At 39.3% G+C, this 18789-nt stretch overlaps 1 protein-coding gene across 1 annotated transcript in view; it reads left to right on the top strand.

The window, feature by feature from the left end:
• Window positions 1–495: 495 nt before the first annotated feature.
• Fancd2 overlaps window positions 496–18789 on the top strand; it is a 147846-nt gene continuing 129552 nt past the window's right edge. The window contains exons 1-4 of the mRNA XM_067158781.2: window positions 496–885; window positions 978–1123; window positions 1336–1475; window positions 9583–9712. Of these exons, the coding sequence (XP_067014882.2) occupies window positions 606–885; window positions 978–1123; window positions 1336–1475; window positions 9583–9712 (696 nt within the window). The 5' untranslated portion in view covers window positions 496–605. The remainder of the gene's footprint in view (window positions 886–977; window positions 1124–1335; window positions 1476–9582; window positions 9713–18789) is intronic.

The raw sequence follows: 18789 nt of genomic DNA, 5'->3' as shown, positions 1-18789 counted from the left end.
GAAGATGAATTAAAGAGTGGAATAATTTACAGTAGGAGATGTTCGATGAATTTCTAGAAGGGTGATAGCCCTGAATGTAGATAACTGGTGACAGACATTAGTGTTTACATTGCCTACTCACTTTGAAGTGTCTATAACATGTTCTTTTGTCTGTTTTGATTAATTTTAACATGTTATTTCTCACGAACTTCCACTGAAATAATAATCACCACCATCACCACTACTTTGTTGTACTAAGCTTCTCTTCCTAATTATTCAAAATACGAGTTGAATGTCTGCACGGGATTTTCGTTTCTTATCCGTATGGGATATTCAGTACATTTTGTTGGCTGTCATGTATACTGCTTTGGCGGGAAAGCGGGAAAACTGAGTTCTGTCAAGCTGTCTTTGGTTAAGTTCATTGAAGTTGTTTCGTGGTTTTGATGATACAGTTTTAATTTTGGTTTTAATATTTTAGATATGGATTTTAAGAGCCGTTTTAACAATGTTATATTTTTAAAACAATCGTCTAAATAATTTATTAGCGTCATTTTAATTCGTATTGATTTACGGTACTTATTGTTTAGCATTTTTCTTTTAAATTGTGCAATTAACTTTTAGGTAAGATGTATAAACGAAGATCTAAACGTAATCCGGTAGCGGTAGTTTCACCAGTTGCTAGGCCTAGCACAGTGTCTAGTCCTAAATCGAGTCCGATTAAGCCGAGTCAGAGACCGAAATCGCCAATGTCTAAGAAGAGAAAGGAAACAGTGCCTGAGAAAACTGGTGTGGAAAAGTTTTCTCGTTTAACTCTCACTCAATCGTCCAGAAGAAAACCGTATTTTGAAGATGTTGTTGCTTCCTGCGGCTTCGTTTTAGATCCATCGAATTGTAGAAATATGCTATGTAAGCAGTTAAGACCATTGCTAGTTTTTTCCTTTCTTTCATTTTGTGATGGATATACTAGTTTACCTCTTTGATGGTCTCTTTATCATTAGGTCAAGACCAGGCACTCTTCATTCGAGATGTGGATGTTAAACTACGAGAACATAAAGCTTTTCCGCGGAATGTCGACGAGTTCATCGATACATTTAAAGAATATTGTACTGATCAGAACTTCAAAAGAGCTTTATCACCGACGCAGGTAAATCTGATGATCCACTTTTCTTGTGTTTTCTGGCTAGCCTACCATGTGATTTTTGACATTCAGTTTGTAGGTGTCTTCGAATAAACCGAGGTTCATCATAATTTCCTGATAACTTTTCTAAGCGGAACATTAGGAGTGGAAAAAGAAATCAATAAATTGCTTCGTAGTCATTGTTATAATATGGTACTTATTATTTCTATTTTTTTCAGACTGCTGCTGACAGTGATGTCTCCAGAGGTCCAGAGCAGGGAAGTTTGATACGCCTTCTCCTGTCTGTCGGCTGTCTTCAAACAAAAATCATAGAATTCCTGTTTGAGAAGATAACAGAGATTTCTTTTATGGATGATAGGTAAGCGTTCCATTGTTGTATTTTCTCTGTCATGAGTGAGTTTTGGTAAGTACTTTAATATAATGGTACATATCTCTTTTTATTGGTTCAGTTAAAGTGTAGTCTACTGTGTAGTTTCACCAGTATTTTCTGTGAAAAGAGGGATAATAAACATTTAAGCATTTTACATTTCTTGGAAAATTAAATCATGTAAATCATGCCTTATTAATTATAGGAGAGTGCCATGGATAGAGACCCACCACCCTGTCCTCAGCAATATATTTAATACTTTTATAAAGAACATTTCTTAAATCATTCCATATTTTTAATACCGCTTGTGCAAACAGCTGCTGCCATTGGCTAAAGTTGATAGAATGTGGTATCGCTCCCAGAATTAAATACAGATAAGTGTGACATATAGACTGGCCAAGGCTCTTACTGGTAGAACTTAGGAATAGGTCCTCTACCTGAACCACTAGGAACAACTGCAGCAGCGTGCACTAGACATAGAAGACTATACTCTGTTCTAACACAGTTGGTAGCAATTCCTGTGTCCCTAGCAACAAACAAGCACAATACAGTAGCCTACAGCTGGGCTATGTTTCATTAAGTTTACTACAAGTTGTCTTCAACTTCTGAGGGATCAAAGGAAAAAACAATGGTAATCAGGTTCGTCAATAATACCATCCGTGCTCACCAATATTAGTCCCTCGACTCCTCACGGAGTGACTATCTTTTGTTTAATGCTCGCTGCTTTCTTGCGGAGGAGGTGATTGAGGTGGTCGTTAAGGCTTCCCACCTCTCTAGTTAAGAACTAAAAGAACTAAAGCAAAGGGGGCCTTGGGGCGTAAGCCATGGCGAAGCAGCATTAGGCCTCTAGTTTCCTGTGTAAACACCATTCTCCTGGACAAGATGATTGGTCTAGATTGGTTAGGGTAGGGGTGGAGAAGACCGGTGATTTGGGGACAAGTAAAGGGGGTCTGGGGTCATAAGTCCCCAGGCTAGAGTCACCACTAAGCAGTGTTAAACCTCTAGTTCCATGTACGGTTACATTGCGCATTCCTATCTACGAAATGTCACTGTAAAATTTGTCACAAATGGAACATAATAATTGCTTTTACCTAAATGAAGTGAAAAATCTGCGGCAAATTAAGAAATAATACCAATATATTGGTCCGTTACTGGACATTATAAATTTTCCAGCCAACTCATTCTTGGCTGCCTGCGTTTCGCCCTCATGTGCTACGTTAGGCTCGTCAGTTGGGACTTAGCACACCACCCAAGACGCAAGGCTAGTGCATACCGTGGAGGCCACTGCATAGGCTACTTAGAAGCCACCAGCAGTGCCAATGCACTATGAGAGCTATGTCTCATTTCCAAAAATTGATGCCTGCCTGGCCATCAAATGATGTAGATGTTGATTCCCATAGGGAACCTAAAATATTTGTCCTGAATGAGTAAATGAGTGCACTAATTCCTTATCACTGCTGCAGTGCTGTACCCTCCTCTGCATTAAGGTAAGTTTGATATACAATCATTCCTATCCTGTATTCAGGTTTGTTTCCTTTACATGTCCGTTTTTTTTTTTGTTTTTTTTTTTTTTGTGTGTTTTTATTCTGCAGAGGTTGGTAATACAGTCTGGTTATGATTGACATGAACAATGTCACATGGGACTTTACGTTGGCTAATATGAATGCAGGTTTGTAGTTTAGCAATGGACAATGGCGAGTTCTCCTCTTCCTTAGGTTATAAAAGTAAATACAGTTTTTGGTGCGGGATGGTGGGTTTCAGGACATCACAATGAACATATCTCTCCCTGAAAGGAATTCTAACTAAGGTATACTTAAATTCTACTTCCTAATAATGCTACTAAAGGATGGTGAGCACGGGCAGTACTTCTACCACAGGTATTTTAAGAGAATAAAATAGCATGTTAAGAGCAGCTACCAATCATCAAAAAGCATTAGGTATAAGTGCCGACTCCATGGGGGCAAGAGGGTGTATGCCTCCAAAGAATTCTTCACTAGGGGGCATTGCCATTCCCATTTTCACACCAGGTAAATGCTGAGGCTGTACCGTACTTTAATTAGGACCATGGTCGTTTCCTTCCCACTCCTCGCCCTTTCCTATACCATTGTGTCAGTGCAACAGAAAACAAATTTTTTAAAAGAAGGAAAGAGTAATTTTTTTCGTCGTCTTCTCCTCCTTCTTGCTCTTCAGTTTCCAGTCTTCTGGGTTGGGTTGTAAATCAAGGACCTCCATACAGTTTTCTATCTATCCACCACTTCCTTCCTTCTTCCAATATTTCTTCTGCTTTTATCCCTCTCGTTTTTATAGTTCCGTTTCTATGTGTTTCGACCTGACAGTTAACCAGAAGTCAGACATTGGTGCCAAATTGTTACGAGTACAAACAGCTGATCCCCAACACACAATATGAATGGAAATGTATATAGTTGAATACTAGCCAATGTACCCATGCTTCGCTACGGAATTCTGAATTTTGTACGGAATTCTAGGTTAGGTAGTGTAAACGTTGTGAGCAAGATTGTATTAAGTTGCATAGCTCTTAAAGTTGCCCTAGAAACACGACGGGTAAGTCACCAACGTCTTTTCTCATATGAAGACTGAGTTAGGGAATTTTCATTGTAATGGTAGGCCAGCTTGCCTACCGTCAGTCACAATCAGGTTGGGGAGTTTTCATTATAATGGCAGACACTCACTCTCGCCCGCCTTTATAGATTCTCAGAAAGACTCTCTTAGTGGTTTTCCCAACTGAAATGAACATGGGTCATTACAATGACGTCAGTAGGAATGGCACGATTAAAAACAATGCCTACATATGAAATACTCGATCAAATGAAAAACCACACATTTTCTCACTTTTAACGAACAGTACTATGCTGCCGAACTAACAGTCCAAAGCTACTGAGCTGGAATGACCAAGATGCAAACATCCGTGATCCGTGAACAATCTTCGTCCTTTTTTCGGTGGGGGAGGGGGGTTTCAAATAGTGGATAGTCCCAGGGCAAAAACTATGCCTGTTTACTTATCTGTTTCCTGGGAGTACCCGATGAGTCGGAAAATCTCAATTCACTACACTGGCGGGGGAAAGAACTATCTGACGTGGAGGCAATTTTTCCTCCAAGCCAGAGAAGAAACCACATCTTCGCTGCTAATTTGGAATAAAATGAATGTAGATTTAATGAAAGTGAAGAGGAAGAAGCTTTTCCTAAGAAACGGCTCTTTTCAGGGTTGAATTTTGAGTTATTTAGTGAATTGTGGTACTATAATTTGGAATAGGGCTAAATTGTAATTCCAGACCAGTTCATACTACTACTCCTACTACTACCCGAGCCTCTGACTTAAGTGCGCACACTGCTCATTCAAAACAGCGCGTCGGAGTAGGTATCGAATAGCTGGCATACTATAATGAACCAGTGTGTTACGTACCAGCAGTATCAGAAAATGTATGAACCAGAGGATTGGCATGCTAAAGAAGAAAGTGCTCTAACTCCTCAGCTATTTCCCGCCAATATTCAGTTAGGCTGTTATGCTCGGTACGCAGCAGTAATCCCATCTATCGGAGTTGAATGTTAGCATAAGAGACAAAGAACATTACAACAAACGACGGTCAGTGTAATGTTATTGTTGATCTATGTCACGCGCTTTCGATATTGTAGGCCTTCACATTAATTGTCGTCCGGTTCTGAAATACCACTCTTATCATAGTCGGTACGGCAAAACTGAATAAAACATAAATGATCGGAAATTATATTCTCTATAACTTTTGTTATGTAGTACTTTTCCATAGGACCAAGAACATAGGTATTTAAAAATTAAATTTTAGGTGCTTTCCCCTAAACTACCATTTCACCCAGGGTGAATACCATTGTTTATAGCCTAAACTGTAGTTTCTTATTCCCCAACTCCATACACCGATTTTCATTAAATTCTGTTCATCCATTTTGTCGGGGCTTGGCGTTGATATGGACTTAGCAACAAAAATCCAAATTCATGAATATCTGTGTTATCATAGCCGGTACGGTAAAAATGCATAAGACGTAAATGATCAGAAATTTAATTCTATATAACTTTAGTTATGTAGTATTTATCGATATGACCACTAATAATTTAAATATTTGAAAATTGAATTTTAGGCCTTCCCCTAAACTACCATTTCACTCAGCGTGAATAAAATAATTTATAGCCTAGATTATAGCGGCTCACCCCCGACTCTACATACCGATTTTTATTAAACTCTCTTCAGCCGTTTTTTCATGATGCGTGTACATACATACAAACAGACAGAAATTACGGAAAAGTAAAAACTGCATTTCCTTGTTACTATGGACATGATCGATACAGAAATACCATTCTTTTAAAATTCTGAGCAATGTACAGACAAAACTCTTATATATATATAGATAAGTCCAGAATCAATTATTCTTTATAGCAAAATGCATTAGTCACATAAGATGAACAATAACACATAACATATTTGGGATAAGGCAATAAGATTAAAAAAAAGATCAATGCTCGAACAGATAAAATGCAAGAAAATGAAATGAAATATCTACTCTTCATCTAGAAGAGCTGACATTGCTTATATATTCAATTTCTCATAAGGAATTAAAAAAAAGAAAAGAAAATCCTACAAAGGGTTTCTGAATCACTATCGGCATTGTTATCGCCTGTTGAAGTTTCGCTCTCCTGGCTGTTTCACCCACCACGAAACTGGTACTAGGCTTTTTGTTTCACAAGGTGCACAAGTTCCCCCTTCTTTGTTATCGCGAACCGAAATATTGTGCTCCTCTCACTGCTCAATCAGCTCATTATTTCTAGCCGGCAGTGTTGGTGCTTTGTCAAGAATGACAGAGTTAACTGAAGAAGACCACAGAAAGAACTGAGCACAATAGAACATACAGCTGATAGCACGTGGTTACAGAAAACAACAGATCGACAACACTGGTAACCTGAACTAGAGTCTAACACGCTCTATCGGAGCGATCGGCTGCCTATGATTGGCCGTTTATTAATTCACTTAGCCTCCGCCAAAAAGCAGCACTCAAATGTCAAGTCGAAACTCGTAAGAACTGAACTATATACTCTTCTTCACCATATTATTCATCCACCTCTTTCTGGGTCTTTCCTGTTGTCTTCCTTATATTCATTTCTCCATAAATACTTGCCTTGGAACTCGATTCTCTTTCATTCTCATCATGTGTCCATACCATTTCAGCGCTCTGGTCTCTATCTTGTCGTGCAGTTTAGGGAATTCAATTTTCTTTCTGATTTCTAAGTTTCTAATTTTATCCCTTCATGCCATCCCAATTATTCCTTTAAGGAATTTCATCTCAGCTGATTGGATTCTGCTTTCATCATGTTTTGTTGTTGTCCATGTGCCTGCTGCATACGTGAAAATTGGTGTGTAATACACTGAGTACAGCATTTTCTTGCATTTCTCTGGGACGACCCAGTTCTGCAATATACCTCTCACATGTTAGTAAAACCCAATGGTTTGTTGGTTTGTCTTTCCAATTTCTTTGTTTATTTTCCCAACTTCTGCAAGTATGACTTATTTCCTTCAATTCCAGATGGAACATAGGACCTCGATAAAATTTCTTCAGCTTGTTCTATCTGCTTTCACCTCCCTCCATGTCTTGTTAAATCCAGCAATCTCCTTGTCTATCGTTCTCTTCCAGGTAGTCCTCGGTCTGCCTTGCGTGCGACTGCCTTGTGGATTCCAACTCAATGCCTGCCTTGTGATACTTTCTTGTGGTCTCCTCAGGGTGTGCCCAATCCATCTCCATTTTCTTCTCATTATCTGTTCCTGTATGGGACTTTGACTTGTGGCCCCAAAGGTCTTTGTTTGAGATGGTCTTTAGCCACCATATTCTCATAATGTACCTCAAACACCGATTTATAAAAGTCTGTAACCTTGTGGTAATTCTGCAAGTATACTCCCCAAATATTTGAAGCTTTTCACAACTCTGTCTTCCATTTTACGTAAAAGAACACCTGCGGGACAAAATTCCAGCACCTCAAATTATTCCCTCTTCCTTCTCCATTTCCTCTCGTCATCACTACTGTCTTAATCTTCTCCACACTTATTTTCATTCCATATTCCTCTATCTCCCAATTCCACGCAGTAACTTGTTAGTGTAATGTACTTCCATTTCACCTTTTCCCATATTTTTGTAGGTAAATACTCAAAGCTACTTATGTGAAAAGAACCCATTATAAAGTTTGATTACTGTACTACCTTATGGCACAAACCTGTGTGAAGGCATGAGCTTGGAGAGGAAAGGAGAGGACGGAAGGTATTGGAGGGGATAACTACCGCTGTGCTGCTCACTTGAGATCTTAACCCATAATATGCCAAGCTCGATAGCTGCAGTCGCTTAAGTGCGGCCAGTATCCAGTATTCGGGAGATGGTAGGTTCGAACCCCACTGTCGGCAGCTCTGAAAATGGTTTTCCGTGGTTTTCCATTTTCACACCAGGCAAATGCTGGGGCTGTACCTTAATTAAGGCCACGGCCGCTTCCTTCCCACTCGTAACCCTTTCCTGTCCCATCGTTGCCGTAAGACCTATCTGTTAATAAACTTAACCATGATAGGTTAATATTGTGTTTTGGTCCGTATTGACTGGTCTGAATGTATAATATAACTATTTATAATAGTTTATTTAAATCCGCCTTGACCAATACACTCATTAAATGAAAGAAACATTATTAATTAAACCATACATGTTTCGGGAAATCTCAACCATTCCCTTCATCAGTGGTTAGATCAAAGAATAACACAATATGACACAATCTTTTGTTTTACAATTTGAAGGAGTATTGTGTCCCAATACATCATATCAAAGAGTAAAGAGAACTTATGAAATATTATAAAAATGATCAATACATACAATTTTGGTAAAACAACTAGCAAAAAAAAAACCATAATACAGTTACAGTGAGTTGATGTGAACTCTTCTGTAACAGTGAGCGAACTGAACATTCCTCTCACTTGCACTGCAGCACGTGCACTCGCTTGCGTATGAAACCCATTTTATGCCATCAGATAGTAATCTAACTCTGTCAAATGGTAATTTCATATTGTAGTCTTAGTTTTATAGTTTGTCCGAATCCTTCAATGATTGGTCGGCGTTGAGGCCTTCAGTTCAGAGGGTCCCAGGTTCAATTCCTGGCTGAGCCAGGGATTTTAATCGTGTGTGATCAATTTTTCTGTCTTGGGGACTGGGTGTTTGTGTTTGTCCCAACACTTGCCCCAGGGACTTTCAACTTATGAGCGTGGGTTGGCCACCACGGGCCCTAGCTGAGTCCTGGCATTGCTTCCACTTGTGCCAGGCTCCTCAATTTAATCTATCCCATCCGACCTCCCTTGGTCAACTCTTGTTCTTTTCCAACCCTGACGGTATTAGGTTTGCGAATCCTAGGGAGCCTTTCATTTTCACGCCCTACATGGCCCTTTTCTTTCTTTGGCTGATAACTTCATTTTTATAAGTGTTGGATCCCTTCCATTTTTTCTCTCTGATTAGTGTTGTATAGAGGATGATTGCCTAGTTGTACCTCCTCTAAAACAGTAATCAACACCTCTTCATATTCAGACAACACGCCACTACAAACCACCACAGAAACACGCAATAGTGATTACGTCCCTCCATATAGGGTTGGCGTCAGGAAGGGCATCTGGCCATAAAGGAGGGCCAAATTCACATGTGCTTCCTCGTAAAGTAGTGTTCAGATTTGATGTTTCGAGCAAAAGGTAACTTAAAATTTAATCTTGATTTACCTTAGTCTAAATGCCACGTTTCAACAAAATATCTTCAGCAGTTCTTGCATGATGTTGGTACATACATACCGTACATACACAAAATATTTTTTTCTCCTTTCATTTTCAAAAGTTCTGAAACATGTATTTAAAAAAAAAAAAAAAAAACTGAAATTGTCTTAATAAAATCAAAAGGATATACAGACTTCATTCTTTTATTTATATACTCAGTAAGGTAATAAACATATGAAAGACTAAATTCATTTTAACATTGAACAGCTGCATAATTACTAGTTTAAGTGTTCCTTTTACTAATTCACAGTATACTACCATTGATATCTTTCTAGCTCTCGAGATGATGAGGATTTTCCCTGGATCCGAACTCTGTTATACCAAGTGCGGTTCTTGGATCATGTTGTTGACTCGGATGCTTTGCACAACTTGTTGTTTGCTGTTCTGGATGCTGCACCTGTCCCGGTATGTTGTTCAGCAGTTTTGTACAACTTGCTAGATAGCTAAACATGGAAACATTAGATGGAAAGTTTCTGTTATGGATTGTGATTATTATATTTATGAGAAATGCAGTTGGTCCAGAATTCTCCATTCTGTCATAAAGCTTTTCCACTCCAATTTCCTTCCTGATGTCAGCATTTCTTAGTCTATCCCTTCTTATCTTTCCTATCATACTTCTTAAAAATTTAATTTAACTGGCCTCCTATCTTTTCGTCAGTGTGCAGGTCTCCGCTGCATATGTCAGTACTTCATTGGTACTTCCTTCCTCCCCAGCAGGTTTCTCACACTCTGGTAGAATGTATTTTCTTGTTGAATCCTTTTACTGGTCTCCATGTCCGGCTCCATGGCTAAATGGTTAGCGTGCTGGCCTTTGGTCACAGGAGTCCTGGGTTCGATTCCCAGCAGGGTCGGGAATTAACCATCATTGGTTAATTTCTCTGGCACGGGGACTGGATGTATGGTCGTCTTCATCATTATTTCATCCTCATCACGACACGCAGGTAGCCTAGGGGTGTCGAATCAAAAGATCTACACCAGGCGAGCCGAACATGTCCTCGGACACTCCCAGCACTAAAAGCCATACGCCATTTCATTTACTGGTCTCCATCTCCAGCCCTGCATCCTGCATCAGTTCACTTCCCAACTACTTGAAACTCTCCACAATTTCAGGGATTTGTCCCTTTATTTTTATAAATCCCTTCATTTTCTTGTCTAGTCAACACCATTGTCTTACCTCTTTCCACACTGATTTTCATTCCTTAATTTTCAATATTCTCAACATATCAAGTTGCCCCTCTACTTTCTCTCTGTTTGCTTCTGGCACCACAATATAATTTGCAAACATCATTACCCTCAGCTCCCTGTCCCCATATTGGGAGCGTGGGTTGGTGACCACGGGCCCTTAGCTGAGTCCTGGCATTGCTTCTACTCGTGCCAGGCTCTTCACTTTAATCTACTCCATCCGACCTCCCTTGGTCAACTCTTGTTCTTTTCCGATCCTGGCGGTATTAGTTTCGTTCATAACCATTATGAATAACAGTGGTGACAGCACACTTCCTTGCATCCATAGTATTACAGTAAAACCTCGTTAATTCGAAGTCGTTGGGACTCAAAAATCGGACTTCGAATTACGTGATTTCGAATTAACCGTCAATCCGCAATTCAGAAGTACCAACCCTTGCCGCATTATAAAATATTCTAAGGCCCGTTACTGCATGCATTTAACCTTGATTCACAGTTTATACCTTTCAAATGCCATGAAAAAAGAACTATTTCCAAAATGTATCCAAGAAGGTGCATTTACAGTATTCAAATAATACACTCGGATATCTCACTGGTAAACATAACCTCACGCAACGAAAGAAAAAAAAAAAAGCACGATTCAAAGACGAGGAGAAATCTATGCTCGCTCCCATGTGCAAGTGCTTTATTGATTGGATTACTATACTGTATGCATTTTAGATGCCTTGTATTTACACAGAAAGTACCCGATGCCCTTAAAATCGAACTTTCCTATGACTCTATCGTTGTACGATTTCCCGCTGTGGCACTTCTCTCGTACTTCAGAAATGTAAACACTTGCCGCGTCACAAAGTATTCTAAGACCCATTAATACATGCAATCACCTCGATTCACAGTTTAAACCTTTCTAATGCCATGGAAAAAACTATTTCCGAAATGTATCCAACAAGGAGCATTTACAATGTTCAAATTATGCACTTGGATGAATCGCTGACAAACATAACCTCACGCAACGAAAGAAAAAAAGTCGCACAATTCAAAGACGAGGATAAATTATGCCGGTTCCCCTGTGCAAATGCATTATTTTTTGGATTTCTTTACTGTCTGCATTTTTATTATACATGCTTTGTACTGGCATGGAAAGTGCCCGACGCTCTTAAAACATCGTGGCTTATCGAAGTTTCCTATGACGAGGGTATAAAGTATCTCGCTTCCATGTGCATTGCAATTGCAACGCACTACTATGACCCCCATCCCTCACACTGTACGATTTCCCAGCTGGCAATTTCTCCTTTAAAACCAGACCTAAGACCGTTTGGGCTTGCATTAAAATAAAACAATGCAGTTTCACCGGCAATGTCAATGTTGTTCGGTGCCTACGAATTTATTATATTTGCCACGTTTTTTCGTCAACTGTCGGCATCGCCAGTGTTCGCAGATTCTGTTTTCCCGTACACTGCATGTTGCGTGATATTACGGCGTTCCTTAAAAGGTTGAACACAAAAGAATTCCGATTTCATTCAACTTAGCAATCATGAAGCGCACTGTAGACCCACCGAAGTGAGTGTAAGTGCAGAAAGCTACCCCTCCACGTTCCGGAATGCGCGTTCTATTATGACGCGGAGCGGATACATTTCGAGTTGAAATTACTCTGTAACGTACTATTGTTTTAAAATGTAAAGGCAGTTTCGAATTAAAAGTCTGAATTTCGGTAATGGGGCCGACATTGTACTTCGAATTTCGAATTATCTGTATTTCGAATTAAACAATTGAAATAACATGCAAAACTGTATCTCATGTTTCCGGGAACGAGAGCTTCTTCGAATTACGTGGGATTTTGAATTAACCGATTTCGAATTATCGAGGTTCTACTGTATACATAAATTTAGATATTAAAAAACTGACAAATTGACTTTCATATGAAGATTGATCCACTAACAGTTTGAATTAATCAGTAGTTGACTCTTCGCAGCCCAATATTCACTATATTCAGCTGTGCGCAGAATAACTGTTGTTTATTTCTCGTGGTTTTCTTGCCGAGTACATGCTCGGGTGGTCTAACAGTGATGCCAACCACTTCATTTTGGAACTAAGACTAGTGCCAAGCAAAGCGATAGCAGCACATTGTATATTGGACAGTGTGCAGAAGATGAATTAACTTACATTTCAGGTCAGTAAGAAAGCGTCAGTAAGAAAGGATGTAAAGGAGAGGGCATATACGTCTTTGCTAAGACCCGAACTAGAGTATGGTTCCAGTGTATGGGACCCTTACCAGGATTGCCTGATTCAAGAACTGGAAAAAATCCAAAGAAAAGCAGCTCGATTTGTTCTGGTTGATTTCCGACAAAAGAGTAGTGTTGCAAAAATGTTGCAAAGTTTGGGCTGGGAAGAATTGGGAGAAAGAAGACGAGCTGCTCGACTAAGTGGTATGTATGTCTTAAATATTATTACAATATTTTAAGTCCACCTGTTCAATACAATACAATATGATCCACTATTTCATATGGTTAAAATTTTTATACATAATACTTAAAAGTCAATGGTACATGTTTCACCCTCCTTTACGGGCATCATCAGCCTATATCAATCTTAAAAATAATATATATGGAGTCATTCTAATCTTATAAATTATAGGGTAAAATGTTGAAAAATGATTTCGTAAAACATTATACAATAACATCTAAAACAACGATAATGCACCAAAGTATGTTAAAAGAGAGTAAATTAACTGTTTTTGAAGATTAAAACGTGGTTAAACATGAATTTTGAGAGTTTAAAACTAAAATGGATCCTTTTTTTATAATATCATTAAGACTGTGATGGCCTTGAGTGTAAACACAATCATCAAAAGGGGGATGTTTCTTCAATTCCCATAGTTTGAATCCAAGATGGTAAAATCACTGTCAGTTATTTAAAACGGAAGTGTGAACGTAATAAACATGTTAGAATGTATACGGTTGGTATATCTGAAAGTAGAAAAGAAAATGGAACTTCTTGTAGAGGCGTTGCTAATGATAAAACGTATGTCAAAGCTAGCGGATGTCAGCCTGAGTAAGCTGGAAATTGATGAATTTATGAAGATCCTGAATTTTGTATTGAATAACAACTTTTTCTCCTTTAATGGTAAGATTTATCAACAGACTGGCTTAGCCATGGGTGACCCTTTGTCCGGCATCTTGGCTGACATTTACATGGACTCAATAGAATACACGAAAATCAAAGAACATATAAAAGATATATGTTTATGGCTAAGATTTGTGGATGACACTTTTGTAGTTATTGACAAAAATGTTACTAACAGCGACGAAGTTTTAGAGAATTTAAATAAAATTGACCCTAATGTAAAATTCACTAAAGAAGACGAAGTTAAACAGTCCTTAAATTTTTCAGATATAACGATCACGCGCACCAATAATACTTTCGATTTTCAAATCTACAGAAAACCCACACAATCTCCTATAACCATAAATAATTCCTCTTTACATCCTAAATCTCAAAAACAAGCATCATTCTATAATTTAATACACAGAGCCTTAAAAATCCCACTCTCCCCTAACAACTTAAAAATAGAACTAAACTATATAAGGAATTTGGCTAAGCTTAATGGGTTCAAAGTTGAAATGATTAACCAGTTAATCAATAAAGTTAAATATAAACTATCCACGAATCTCATTCCTGATAAACCTAAAAAAACTAGTTACGCTACGTTTACATACAATAACCCAGCCATCTACCAGATCGCCAACACACTGAAGAAATATGACACTAATATTGCTTTCAGAACAATAAATACAAATCAAAGTATTTTTTTAATCATAATAAAGTCAATTATAAAAACAGCCGTTTTTCGAGATCTGGTATTTACAGATTAACTTGTGCTCAGTGTGGATTTAGTTATGTTGGACAGACTGGGCGCAGCTTTTATACGAGATATATGGAGCATTACAATGCCTTAAAGCACAACAAATATTCAGCGATGAGCTCACACATGAGTGAAACAGGACATCAGTTTACATCAATTGATAAAGATTAACTTTATAATGTATAGGCAAAGGAAAACTTATGAATGAATTAGAAAATCTTTACATCTTTTTAGACAAAGACCATAATCTTAATGATGCCACGGAAGCAAAAAATCCTTTATATGAGCTAACTCCAAAGTTATTAGGCATGGTGAATTCAAAACATAATACAATCCCGCACACTTTTAGAACTTCTTGTTCTAAAGCTTCCACCACCTCGTCAAATGTTAGGCCCGCCCATCTTGCTCCTAACAGCCCTCCAATAACAACACATACGCGCAAGGATCCACCTACCATTACCCCCCCTCCATGTCCTTCACTGCCTCAGCCACACCGTTATAATACTAGAAGTAGAAAGCTCAGTAAAGCTAGCGTTGCTGGAACAGCCCGACGTACTTAATACGCACCGTACGAGTAAGTACCGCCTTAGACATTTTTGACGTACGGGAAGTCTCTTGTACAGTACGGTATTATTTAACCAACTTTCTTCAACATTTTGTTTCAGAAAAACTTGATCATTTCTTCCAACAAATGTTTCAACGGAGTTATAACATCAACTTGACTCTCTTTTAGATCCAATCGACTACCAACATAATTACTGACATCCGCTAGCTTCGACATACGTTTTATCATTAGCAACGCCTCTACAAGAAGTTCCATTTTCTTTTCTACTTTCAGATATACCAACCGTATACATTCTAACATGTTTATTACGTTCACACTTCTGTTTTAAATAACTGACAGTGATTTTACCATCTTGGATTCAAACTATGGGAATTGAAGGAACATCCCCCTTTTGATGATTGTGTTTACACTCAAGGCCATCACAGTCTTAATAATATTATAAAAAAAGGATCCATTTTAGTTTTAAACTCTCAAAATTCATGTTTAACCACATTTTAATCTTCAAAAACAGTTAATTTACTCTCTTTTCACATACTTTGGTGCATTATCGTTGTTTTAGATGTTGTTGTATAATACATTACATACATAATCATTTTAGACTGCTATGCCTTTCAGCGTTCAGTCTGCAAGCCTCTGTGAATTTACTAAACATTGCCACAATCGTCGATTTGCAACTAGTGTTGTGGCCTCATTTAGTTCTATACCTCTTATCTTTAAATCGTTAGAAACCGAGTCTAACCATCGTCGTCTTGGTCTACCTCTACTTCTCTTACCCTCCATAGCAGAGTCCATTATTCTCCTAGGTAACCTATCCTCCTCCATTCGCCTCACATGACCCCACCACCAAAGCCGGTTTATGCGTACAGCTTCATCCATCGAGTTCATTTCTAAATTAGCCTTTATCTCCTCATTCCGAGTACTCTCCTGCCATTGTTTCCACCTGTTTGTACCAGCTATCATTCTTGCTACTTTCATGTCTGTTACTTCTAACTTATGAATAAGATATCCTGAGTCCACCCAGCTTTCGCTCCCGTAGAGCAAAGTTGGTCTGAAAACAGACCGATGTAAAGATAGTTTCGTCTGGGAGCTGACTTCCTTCTTACAGAATACAGTCGATTGCAGCTGCGAGCTCACTGCATTAGCTTTACGGCACCTTGATTCAATCTCACTTACTATTTTACCATCCTGGGAGAACACAACCTAAATACTTGAAATTATTGACCTGTTCTAGCTTTGTATCACCAATCTGACATTCAATTCTGTTGAATTTCTTACCTACTGACATCAATTTAGTCTTCGAGAGGCTAATTTTCATACCATACTCATTGCACCTATTTTCAAGTTCCACGATATTAGACTGTAGGCTTTCGGCACAATCTGCCATTAAGACCAAGTCGTCAGCATAGGCCAGACTGCTTACTACATTTCCACCTAATTGAATCCCTCCCTGCCATTTTATACCTTTCAGCAGATGATCCATGTAAACTACAAACAGCAAAGGTGAAAGATTACAGCCTTGTCTAACCCCTGTAAGTACCCTGAACCAAGAACTCATTCTGCCATCAATTCTCACTGAAGCCCAATTGTCAACATAAATGCCTTTGATTGCTTTTAATAATCTGCCTTTAATTCCATAGTCCCCCAGTATGGCGAACATCTTTTCCCTCGGTACCCTGTCATATGCTTTCTATAGATCTACGAAACGTAAACACAACTGCCTATTCCTCTCGTAGCATTTTTCAATTACCTGGCGCATACTGAAAATCTGATCCGGACAGCCTCTCTGTGGTCTGAAACCACACTGGTTTTCATCCAACTTCCTTTCAACGACTGATCGCACCCTCCCTTCCAAGATGCCAGTGAATACTTTGCCTGGTATACTAATCAGTGAGATACCTCGATAGTTGTTGCAATCCTTCCTGTTCCCTTGCTTATAGATAGGTGCAATTACTGCTTTTGCCCAATCTGAAGGTACCTTACCAACACTCCACGCTAATTTTACTACTCTATGAAGCCATTTCATCCCTGCCTTCCCACTATACTTCACCATTTCAGGTCTAATTTCATCTATTCCTGCTGCCTTATGACAATGGAGTTTATATACCATCCTTTCCACTTCCTCAAGCATAATTTCACCAACATCATTTTCCTCCTCCCCTTGAGCTTTGCTGTTCACAACACTACCAGGATGATTTCCTTTTACATTGAGAAGATGGTCAAAATATTCCCTCCACCTCTGCAGTGATTCCCTGGGATCTATTATGAGTTCACCTGAATTACTCAAAACACTGTTCATTTCCTTTTTCCCTCCCTTCCTAAGATTCTTTATTGCTGTCCAGAAAGGTTTCCCTGCTGCTTGACCTAGCCTTTCCAGGTTGTTACCAAAATCTTCCCATGACTTCTTTTTGGATTCAACAATTATTTGTTTTGCTCTGTTTCTTTCATCTACCTACAACTCCCTATCTGCCTCGGCCCTTGTTTGGAGCCATTTCTTATAAGCCTTCTTTTTACGTTCACAAGCTGCTCTCACTTCATCATTCCACCAAGATGGTCGCCTTTTCCCATCTTTACACACAGTTGTTCCAAGGCATTCCCTCGCTGTTTCTACTACAGCATCCCTGTATGCCACCCATTCACTTTCTATATCCTGAACCTGCTTAGTGTCTACTGTTCGAAACTTCTCACTAATCATATCCATGTACTTCCGTCTAATTTCCTCGTCGTGGAGATTTTCTACCCTTATTCGTTTGCAGACAGATTTCACTTTCTCTACCTTAGGCCTAGATATACAGTTCACTACAGATCAGATAGTGGTCTGTATCATCGAAAAATCCCCAGAAAACTCGTACATTCCTAACAGATTTCCTGAATTCGAAGTCTGTTAAGATATAGTCTATTATGGATCTGGTACCCCTAGCCTCCCATGTGTAGCGGTGAATAGCCTTATGCTTGAAGAATGTATTCGTAACAGCTAAACCCATACTAGCACAGAAGTCCAGCAAACGCTTTCCATTCCCATTAGCTTCCATATCTTCCCCACATTTACCAATCACCCTTTCGTATCCTTCAGTTCTATTCCCAACTCTCGCATTGAAATCGCCCATTAGCACTATTCTATCCTTGCTGTTTACCCTGACTACGATGCTTCGTAAAACTTGTCAACTTCATCCTCATCTGCACCCTCACATGGTGAATACACGGACACAATTCTAGTCCTAATTCCTCCAACTGACAAATCTACCCACATCATTCACTCATTTACGTGTTTAACAGAAACTATGTTCCGTGCAGTGCTATTCCTGATAAAGAGCCCTACCCCAGACTCTGCCCTTCCCTTTCTCACACCCGTCAAGTACACTTTATAATCTCCTATCTCTTCCTCGTTATCTCCCCTTACCCGAATATCACTTACTCCTAGCACATCCAGATGCATCCTCTTTGCTGACTCAGCCAGTTCTACTTTCTTTCTTCCATAAGCCCCATTAATATTGATAGCTCCCCATCGAATTCCATTTTGTTCGCCAAGTTGTTTCCAAGGAGTCCCTCGCCTGTCAAATGGGAGTGGGACTCCGTTACTCCCATAGGTCCGAGGCTTGTTTAAAATGTTCTGAGCTCGGTCGATTCATGAAGCAGGATGCTGCCCTACTTGCACATAGTCCAAGTGAGGATCTCTCCTCTAACGGGTTATGGACCACCGGTGGATTGTATGGTCCTAGCCGCCTGAGCACAAGGAGGGCCAGGACTCAGAATATGTCCGAGATGCCCACTCCCATTCCATAGCAACTGGTATCCCGACTCTCAGGACCACTTACTAGGCCACTCAGCCGTTGCCCATGGTTCACAAGCTAGGACGTGACTACAGTAACCCACAAA

The sequence above is a fragment of the Anabrus simplex genome, chromosome X (genome assembly GCF_040414725.1).
Source record: "Anabrus simplex isolate iqAnaSimp1 chromosome X, ASM4041472v1, whole genome shotgun sequence".
NCBI lineage: Eukaryota > Metazoa > Arthropoda > Insecta > Orthoptera > Tettigoniidae > Anabrus > Anabrus simplex.
Note: the sequence above shows the minus strand (reverse complement) of the source record. Positions and strands in the feature narration are given on the sequence as shown.